This window comes from Bemisia tabaci, chromosome 8 (assembly GCF_918797505.1).
Source record: "Bemisia tabaci chromosome 8, PGI_BMITA_v3".
Classification (NCBI taxonomy): domain Eukaryota; kingdom Metazoa; phylum Arthropoda; class Insecta; order Hemiptera; family Aleyrodidae; genus Bemisia; species Bemisia tabaci.
The window spans coordinates 10,863,329-10,873,805 of record NC_092800.1 but is presented as its reverse complement, the minus strand read 5'-3'; the positions used below and the strand labels follow the sequence as shown (position 1 = coordinate 10,873,805).

Sequence of the window (10,477 nt, the reverse complement as noted above, 5' to 3'; positions counted from 1 at the left end):
TGCTTATGATTGGAGAAATCACATTGATTTTTAAAAGTCAACTTCAAATCATCCTCCAAACTAATGAACAACTGACATCAAACAATTTTTGTCAAATAAAAGCAGTGGCAGTGGCAATAATAACATAGAAACGATTTTTCGGCATTTCGATCTCTAAGATTGGTTTTTAGGAGAACCAATAATTTGGTTCAATGAAATTAATTTTCTTTTGGAAATCGCCATCCCTACAAATTTGTCAATCCTTTCAACCGTGTCACCCATGAATTTAACTGATTTCATGTTCATTTCATTTTGGTCATATTCAGCTATACCAAAGCTTAGGTGCACGTTATAATTTCTTTTTTGTCAGCTTAAGGCCATTTACTTTTCCATGAATTTCAGTCAATCTAAAGTGAAATTTCTAACTTGTTATTTCCTTAGTGATCTAATTAAGGTATGAAAAGGTCAAAATAAAACACAACGTGGGTTTCAACAAAAATATTATCGAATATTTCATCAAAAAAGTAAAAAAAGTTGAATTCGAAGTCATAACATGGTTGTCAATGCCTTATTTGGCTGCTTTCTTGGCGGGAGCAGCCTTTTTAGCTGGAGCCGCAGCTTTTTTTGCTGGCTTCTTCTTGACTACCTTTGTCTTTTTCTTCGCTTCCAACCTTTTGACGGACTTGGCCTTCTTCTTCAGGGCGGCTGCCTTCGTCTTCTTCTTATACTCTTTGATTCCCTGCTTCTTGACTTTCCCCAATTCTTTCTTTGTTAGCTTCCAGCTATCGTCATAGATGTTGATAGGGTCTTCATCGACAGGTTTGAATTCCTTGGGTTTGTATTCAACCTAAAAAAAAAAACAATCAATTGTCAAACAAACAACTTGACTTGATGAAATTTGAGAACAAATTTGAATGCGGGACTGTTAGCACACCAGACAAATTGAAATAAAGGAAGCGTCAACTTGAAAATCATGTAGCTCACAATCAGTTCACATTTTTGTAGGTTTCTTGTAAACCTTATTCATAGATTGGATCACTCATCAGAATCTGTCTTCAAAATTTTACAAAATTTATTCTTCCCTCTTCAAGGAATATTTTGTCAACATATTATGCAATGAACACGCAAGAAATCAAGCAAAAAAACACAAAAAACAAAAAAGGAGCAGATATTTCGAAACATCACTATCAAGATGTGATATTCCCTCATCAGCAATCAACAAAAAGTAGACGAGTCAGGTAACTATTCAGGGTTTCCACCAAAACAGGCTGGCCAAAACACATTACTTAACAGTACTTTTCCAATCCATTCCCAAGAAATTCAGTACCTCCTCATAAGAGAAATTCAGTACTTTTTCGGGACCTTCAATTGACGAAATTTGAAAATTTTCAAAAATTTGAATTACTAGCTTGAATTGCGACAAAAATGACAAAAATTCCGAACCTTATCGTGAAATTCTGCACTTTTTCAGTACTTCTGGACCGCTCTAAAAAATCAGGACTATATCCAGACTTTCCGGTAGACACCCTGCTATTGCATGGGTGCAGGGGAAGGGGGAAAAAAAACCCTTCCATCGATAAATCAGATTTTTATACTGCTAAGTTGTACTTTGCATGGGGTCCGCCCATTTTTTCTTTTCTCATGGGGGTTCCTCCATTCCACGTTACTGGCACATGACCCGGCTAGTCGCATGGTTGAGAAGTTTCAGCAGCCCTCAGTGACAGATTTAACCTCTCTTCAATAAAATTCTCTATCAATTATATTTTTTTTCCTTTCCAGTTATGATAGTTTTTTCGGCAACATGAAACTACAACAGGAAAGTGACGATGTAGATAAACATCATGAAAAGGTAATGAGTAGGCATCTTTTTCATGAGGATCTTCAACATAATTTAACCTGACATTCTTAGGTTGACAAGCACAGAATACTTACTCCTTCCTTCTTGGCAGCTGCTACTTTCTTGGCTTCGATGTTCTTGGCCTGCTCCAACTTGGCAAGTCGTTTCTGGACAACAACGTAAGGATTGAGTTTCACCATCTGCCTTGGGTTGCGCAGCGGGTTCTTCTTGATGCGAGAAACGAAAGTCTTCTTCCTGTAATTACATACAAAATTGAAAAATTAGCCAACTTATCATCAACTATTGTATCAAAATCTAGGCTTAGAGGATTGAAACGTCTTTGCCTGAATGATGAATGCTAAGTTTCTTGCTAGTGTATAACTATAAATTTCAAAATAGAAACTTGGAGGGGCATACAAAGGAGCATGGAGAAGAGCACACTATTACAGACTTAATGAAAAACAAAAATAAGGATTTTTCCATTAAATTCTTTGGAGAAAATTGAAGCAAAGCTGAAAATAAGACGATAATTGGTCCACGAAGGAATACAATACATGTGTATAGATCGTATTCCTTCATGGACGACTTCTTTGTCATTAAGATATTTGCACAGGAACATGAACATTCAGAATTTTCATTTGCTTGCATTCGACCTCCATTGATGTAGGCTCATCAGCCTGCACAATTTTAGGAGCTCCTCTGTGATATTACCAAAACTGCCAAGTATACGCACAATTAACATTCCATTTCCTAGAGTTAGAAACATTTTCTTCAGTAGATTTTCTTGTGCGAAACGTTTTGATTCATATGATCTATGTAACACATTATGGCACTGCTTTAGATTGCCTTCCTTTGTTAGATACTTGACATAAAACGAATATGAGTCTGGAAAAATTCTTCACCAACTATTCTGGTAATTGAGCTAAAGTTTCTGACACTTTCGTAAAGAGATTTTTCAGGCAAAATGCTAGAATAGAAAATAAAGTTTTTGAGGGTGACATGATAGTACTGTCTTTCTTAGGAGAGAATATCGCAACTATAAATGATCTTGTTCAAGTTATTGACTGAATTGTCTATTGCGAGACGACAGTGCAATTTTTTGAGCGAATACCTGGAAAATAGAGTTGATGTTACTAAGGCATTGCAACAGTGAAAAGCTACATCTAAATTAAATTTTGGTGAAACCTTCTTTTTCCAACTTGATGCATGAAAAAGTTTGTGACATTATAAAATTTATCAGAGTTTAGTAAGCGCTGTTGGTAGTGAAGTCATCAGGGGGACTCTACATTATATCAAATTGGATCTAAATCATGAAATGACCTCTTCTCCGCTACTGATGAGAACAACTCAATATACATAGCTTTTCTGTAATGAAACGTTAACAGCATCCATAGATACTGCACAATCTGAATATACTAATGGACCACTAGACAAGGTATGAATTTCAGCATTCTGATACATGCATCTTCACCAAAATATCACGCAAAACACGATGCACACAACAAAAATTACCAAAATCAACTTCTTCCAGAGATATTAAATGATTCTTGGTGCAAGAATTGAAACCACCCGCTCATGAAAACTCAATGCACTACGTGATTCACATCGCGCGCTAAATGTTATCATGAACGTCTCTGCCATAAAAAAATCTGGCAACCTCGATCTTGACGCTTTGGCTCAGCTATAGCAAATTACTGATAGTTTGGAAAACACATGGTGGGAAATGAACATTGCTCGATTGAGAAGCTTGCTGAAATCATTGTAGTGCACGATTTGACTCACGTAGAGCTTTGAGTTTCTTGTGAGCAGGCAGTTCAAATTCCGCGTAACCAGTGTGAAATAAAAACGTTAATATCTCCGTTAGGAGTTGAATTCAGTAATTTTCGTTGCACGAATCGTGTTCTACGTGAAATTCTGACTAGGAAACAGGTATCAGAATGCTTAAATTCGTACCTTGTCTAGTGGTCCGTTGCACACTTCCAGATTTGTGGGTTTCAAATGTCAAGTTAAAGAGCGATTACTTACTTGGGCCTCTTCATGTATTTCTTGAGTTCCTCAGAGCTCAACAGGCCTGTGAGGTCGGTGTTAGCCATTTTCGGCATGGGCAAGTTGTAATCACTCTTCAGAGTACTCTTCTTGCGCCATGTGCCGTAAAGAGCATCTAATTTTTTGAATGCTGATTCCGTCCAGATGACAAATCTTCCAACATGACCACCAGGAGCTAATTTAAGGAGATTTAATTTCATAACGTTGATGCAGTCTACACCAGGGATGTTACGGAATGCATTTCTAAGACCCTGCAATGGAAAGAAAATAAAAATTAGCCGTTTTAAATCATCAAAATAAATCATAAAAATTTTAATCATCATCCGCCTTAAAAATTCATGCAAAAATGAGGAAAGATAAGATATGAGTCGAAGAGACTACTCTTTCCTGAAGTTTTTACTATCCGATCACATTGCTCCGAAGAGCTATTTATTTTTATGTTTGAGAACACATTTACAGATTCTTTCTTAAGGGAATGGAAGAGAGGAAGGACTCAAATACAAAATGGCTGACATAAAATACAGGAGTACCGATTAACTAAGTGAGCAAGATCAGAATTTTGTCAACGTGATTAGGGTTAGTAATCATTCTTCAATCATAACCCAGTGCTCTTAGCAATTTCATCATTTCTAACTCAGTTCAACTTGGTAGGAATGAAAGGAATGAGTAAGAACTCTCATAACAATGGCAGAATGAGATCAGATTTTGTCAACGTGATAAAAGGGTAATCATTTTTAAAATCATAACCCAGTGCTCTTAGCAATTTCATCATTTTCTTCATTGCCAAATTGGTGCTGCCACACAGATGCAAGTAAATTAGGACAGAGATGCACTGATTGCGCATTGAGTGAAATGTGGAAGTCAGAATTAGTCAACGTGAAATGGGTAATCATCTTGAGAATCATAACCCAGTGCTCTAACACTATTTCATCATATTATTTCACCTTAATGTAACCTTCGGTTGAATTTCTTGAGATATATGAGAAAGTATGACTTCAGGATCCAGAAACGTGAAGTTTTTTGGTAAACAGGCAGAGACAGAGACATAACCTTGCTTGTATATAACATGTTAGGTACTAACCTCCAGCAGGAATTAAAAAACTACACCATAACAACTGATAAACTAGCCCTAGAATTGGAAGTTACTCAGAGTTGGTTATTGGTTATTTTCAGTGCTTCTCAACAACACGGACCAAATTATGTCATCCTCATAACAACTTAAACACATGTTTATTAATTTATTTTAATTTTGTTTCCGTGATTCATAAAACATCAGTATCTCCCTCCCCTCAAAGATCAATACCGAAGTGAAAAAAAAAAACAAAAAAAAAAAAAAAACTGTGCAATGATAACCGCTGCCATTGAACTTCGTCAAAGAGTTACTCAGAAGATGGTGTAGGTTATTTTCAGTAAAACTCAACAACACGGACCAAATTATGTCATCCTCATAACAACTTAAAGACAAGTTTATTGATTGATTTATAAATAATTCTTTTGGAATACTTCGAAAAACATCAACTTCTCTCTCCCCTCATAGATCCGAACTGAAGTAATAGATAAAAAAAACTGTGCAATGATAAGCGCTGCCATTAAACTTTGTCAAAGAGATACTCAGAAATGGTGTAGGCTATTTTCAGTAAAACTCAACAACACGGACCAAATTTTGTCATCATTATAATAAAGTACAATGGCAGCTTAAACCAATAAATTTTTCGAAGCATATCACATTCATTGATTAATTGAGATGAAAATATGTTTGTGCAAAGCTATAGTTTTAAGGAGTTTATCAGAAATAAATACTGTCAGTAGAACTCAAAGGCTGCGGGAAATTTTGTCATCATTTAAACAACTTTGAGCTACAGCTATGAAACATGGATTATTCTTAATTTATAAAATCATTTGTAAATCAAAGGCAACGACCTTGAATGGAGCAATGCGACCAAAATATTGGTTCAAAGAAGTAATCAGTAGTGGTAATTGTTTATTTTCAGTAAGACTCAACAACACGGACCAAATTTTGTCATCATTTTCTTTGAACCTCGGCAACAAAATATTTTTAACATTCATTTGTGAATTAAAAGAAACAACTCTAAATGGGCTCGTACGACAGAAACAGCATTTCAGAGAGTTAGTCAGTAATGGTAAGTGGTTATTTTCAGTAGTACTCAACAACACGGACCAAATTTTGTCATCATTCTAACCACCCTGAAATGACATCTATAATACCTTACATCTCAACTAAAAAAAAAAAAAAAACAAACAAATCCTCCCAGAAAATAGAGGATAAACACTTTAGAATTTTGGATGAATCTTTGTCAGTTAAGTGATTTGGTTTGTTTTCAGCAAAAACTCAACAACACGGACCAATTTTTGTCATCATTCAAGATTCATCAAGAATATTCAGGGAAACTTTTTTCATCTTTCAGTTGTTGATCTGAATTAAAAACTTACATAATTTCTGAGAGAAAATGAGGCATACGGCTGTTGTAAAAATGGTGGATTCCCTAAAAGCAAAATGGCTGATTACTCAATTTAAATGAAGTTGTAATGACTATTTGACTTGTGAAATTCTGTTTCCACATGGACCTAAGCAGTTCAAATGGAATGCCTGCACACGTGGCAAATTTCATTTGAATAGAATAATGCATGAGAAGATAATTTTACGGTGTGAGATAATTAGCTTTGCTCAGTACCTTGTTGTTGTAGTAGACAATCAGGGGTCCTCGTCGCTGGATGCGTCGACGGTTTCGCCTTTTACCTTTGCCGGCACGGATACGATGAGATTGTTTCACCTGGAGAAAAGTTAACACATGAATTATGAGAAGTGTGAAACATTAAAGAATGAAACAGAAAAGCAAATTCAAGTTCCTCCACTACTGGCTTGAACTCCTACACTAGGAAATAATGGACAATATAATATTAGAGGATGGCTAAAACAAAACAATGCTGGCTTTTCCTCCGCATGCGGTGAATATTACTGATACAACATGAGATTGATTTTTAGCACCTGTGTATTGCAAGGGATGTTCTTCCACATAAAATTTTTTTGCAACTTTCTTCACCTAAGAAACTCACTAGAACTCACGTCAGACAAATTAGCAATTTTTCACTTTGAGCTATCATGCGCAGATGACTAAATAACATACCTCTGAATAGCATTGTCTACAGTCAATCCTCGATTGCTAATAGTAAACAAAAACGCAAGGACAGATAACAACTGCCTGCTTATTTGATGCAAGTTTGATTTACAGTACTGATTATAATGGCTTCAAAACCATAGAAAACTGGTAAACACTGCACTTACTTTCTTGACATCCTTCCACGCTCTGACAGCAGCCAGGAAAGCAACTGCTTGCTTGGTGCGCTTGTATTCTTGGATTTTATCAGTTACAACAAGAGGGAATTCAGAGACTCCTTGGATCATGTGACCTAAAAACCAACAAAATAGCAGTCAGTCCTACTCAAAGATGCCCAACAGTTAACAGCAGGAGTTAAAAGTATTAATGATCACTTAATTTGGAGTTTTTTGTGATGTATATTTTTCTTTCAATAAACAAGATAAAATAAATGGCTAAATTCTGAAAACTAAACAGCTCAGGCAGCAATAAGCCCTCTTGACTGGAAAATTCTTGTTAGGAATTCGAAATGAAGATGCCCTGCACCGGTTTCAGTAGGGGAGGCACATTGTAAATTGAGATTGAAGTAAGATCTTTGCATTAGCCTTTGTTAAAGGTGCAATCTTCATGCATGTGCTGACTTGCCGAGTGGTGTAGAAACATGCATGTCTGAGATTGACTTGAGCCTTATCATACTATGTCCAACTCTAGGATTCTTGCAACTTCAAATTAAAACGCCCTCCAATATAAGAGAAAGTGCAGCCCTAATCTCGATACGAAACCTGATATTGGGATCTCAGACTTTACCAAGAGGACAGAAATTTCCGAGCCTTCCCATCTTTGAGACCCCTTCTTCCTCAAATGGCCTTTCTATTTTTAGATGCGACCACAGTTTCAAAGTATTAGCACCCTCCACTATTGTCATGAGTAAACTATGTTATTTTACATTTTGAGGCGTTACTGATTGCGTCATGATGGTTTCAATTAAATTCTGTCTCTTATCTTATTAGTATCATTCCTATTATTTTCCAACTTAGAACAAAGCCCATCCGAATGCTACCAACCTTTTGACATGACGATTGCTGGATTTCCAGAAGCAGCGATGGCAGATACCATGGCGTAACGCTTTTGGTTGGTGTTCACTCGGCGGTGCCATCTCCTCCAGACTCTGTTAGGGGCGAACATGTGACCTCCTCTACACATGTTACCAAAGGCTCCCTGACCAGAACGGTGGGTACCACCTCCCCGAACACGGGGGATACGGGCAACAGCACGACCTGTACCCCATGATTCAGCACTGGTTTTGTGACCTGAAAGACAAAGGCAGGTATGTAGAAGCTTTAAAGATAAAAGAGGTTGACAAGGATACTGTTATTAAGGGGATTTCTTCTTAGATAGGTAGTTGAAGAAGTGATTGCACCCCCAGTTTTGATATTAAGTTAGAAACTTCATTGAACGAGAGAAAATTCGAGAATGATGACATTACCCCTTACTGCTTGAGAAAATGAGGATGAGGACCAAATTTCATAGAATGCTGTAAGGGCCAGTTCAAAACCTTGGCTTGCTTCAGTTCAGTGTGACCATTTACTAGAGAGCTTTTTTTCAACCGCTATAGATCGGGATCTTCGCGGTTCAACCCACCCATCAGAGCAGTCCCAGCATTTCACTGGAACAGATGGAACGCGCCAGTGGAACAGGATAAAAAAGTAGTGCATTCCATAGCGATCCTCTGCAATTTGAATAAAGAAAAAGCCCTTATTGTGACAGCTTCAGGGTTGCAACAAGGAGAACTGAGAGAAGACTGTCTGGCCGAATTCAAACCATTGGTTCCAAAATATAGATGTAGTTTCTGCATGCATCCTCACTTTTCATAATGACTTAAATATCTTAGATGTAGCTCCATTACAAATTTTATGATTTTGAGCTTGAAAATGTTGAAGAAAGAAAGCAGGAGATAAGAGGGGTCAATATTGGCGTACCTGCTTCTTTGTCAACACCATAAGGTTGTCTATGGTTCTTAGCTATGTTTGTGTGGACAAAATTGACAACATCGGGCCTGATTGGCGCCCGGAAGACAGCAGGCATCGGGATGGTGGAACCAGTTGCCTCATTTTTTTCACCATGGACGGTGACAATTGGACGAGTAGCCGCTACACTCTGAAAGAAAGAGAAAAGGAATGAGATGAATTGACTTTTCAGGGTGAAAGGTTTCAACTTACAGGATGGAATTAGAAGAATAGAGGGATCTTTCTAAACATTGAATGGGTGCATCCGGGCCCATGCGGCCTCCTAATATGCTCTTTCAGGTAAAGAATGATATAGGTGCCATACAATGAGGCAGTACTGCCTAGCACATCTTAACAGGTTCTGGCCTGATTTAAAAGGCATTATCTATATATGTTTGCATGAATAAAACGATGCCATGTTTCAACAGTCAGTGGAAACCCCAGCTCTTGGGTGCACCCGACTCCACTTCAGACTTGAGGCTATAGGGACAAATAGTGGATCATGCTCCTAGTCTAGAGAATGGAAAATTATTTCAGGCTACTGACAGATTATGATGTGCAAGTGGTTCCTTGACAAGAGATCGACTGACAAAACGCCAACTCTAGATTGACGGCTGAGAGTCCGTAGGCATGAGCATAGGTTAGGTTTGACAAGGAAGAGGATTTTAATCTGCTAGAGTAAAGGGAACGGAGCATGGTGACGATTTACAGAAGAGAACTTAAAAGGCATAAATGCAGGTTTCTGAGGCTTCATGAGCGATGAATCCTCGTGGTAACCCACAAAGGCGGCTGGACGTTGAGCCTATGAGGCCATGTGCCAGCAGGACAAAACAAGTTAGAAACAGACGCGGAGAAAGGTGGTAGAGTAATAGAACGGATTATTTAAGTGCGCAAAATGAAAATACTACATACCATTTTTGAAATATTCCTATCCGTCGGTTAGAATAATAACATTTTACGAAAAGCACACGCGGCACAGCTTCGGCGATCGTGCGCTTCAAGATGGACGAATTTTAGGGAACAAGTTTGTTAAGATGCAAGCAAAAAATGTTTTGCCAAAAATCCCTGGCAGAGCAATGAACTGAAGAATTACTGATATTCCTCTTTTACATACTTTGAATTTTATCAGTTTTACTCGAAATAATTTTTTTCAACGAAGTAACACCAAAATATCAATATTACTTGATTTACTTTGAATCATGGAATCATCAAAAGTTAGAGATTTCCGAGAGCAGTGTGTTGTCTTTTTCAGAGAGGGACAAACGTGTTGGATTGCACGTGGCGGTTTTTTTCGAAAAATCGGCTAAGTATTGAAAATTTAACTCATCTCATTATCATAAATTTACCATTTTGCAGTTCATGTAGTGATAAAATTAACGAGTATTCTCTGTATAATTTGATTTTGATCGTTTTGATGTGAAATATGCTTTAAAAAGTTTGAAAGCTCCTCTTTTGTCGTCGCGCTGTTTCGCGGTCAGCTGACCATTTCCGGT

General features: G+C 37.4%; 1 protein-coding gene across 1 annotated transcript; it reads right to left on the bottom strand.

Moving 5' to 3' along the window:
• Positions 1 to 462: 462 nt before the first annotated feature.
• On the bottom strand, positions 463 to 10,081 carry RpL4 (ribosomal protein L4). Its single transcript, XM_019048425.2, has 8 exons — positions 9,897 to 10,081; positions 8,958 to 9,135; positions 8,043 to 8,288; positions 7,167 to 7,291; positions 6,556 to 6,654; positions 3,842 to 4,113; positions 1,912 to 2,071; positions 463 to 826 (listed from the first exon to the last, which is right to left on the bottom strand). Exons 1-8 carry the CDS (start codon positions 9,897 to 9,899, stop codon positions 548 to 550), a joined length of 1,362 nt encoding a protein of 453 aa, XP_018903970.1. The 5' UTR covers positions 9,900 to 10,081; the 3' UTR covers positions 463 to 547.
• Between the last annotated feature and the right edge of the window lie 396 nt (positions 10,082 to 10,477).

Bases quoted from the DNA above. Each gene is read 5' to 3' on its own strand.
- RpL4 (XM_019048425.2), bottom strand. The intron at 6,655-7,166 runs GTAAGTGCAGTG...ACTTTTCTCCAG, and splicing joins CGTGGAAGGATGTCAAGAAA to GTGAAACAATCTCATCGTAT. The intron at 827-1,911 runs GTAAGTATTCTG...TTTTTTTTTTAG, and splicing joins CAGCTGCCAAGAAGGAAGGA to GTTGAATACAAACCCAAGGA.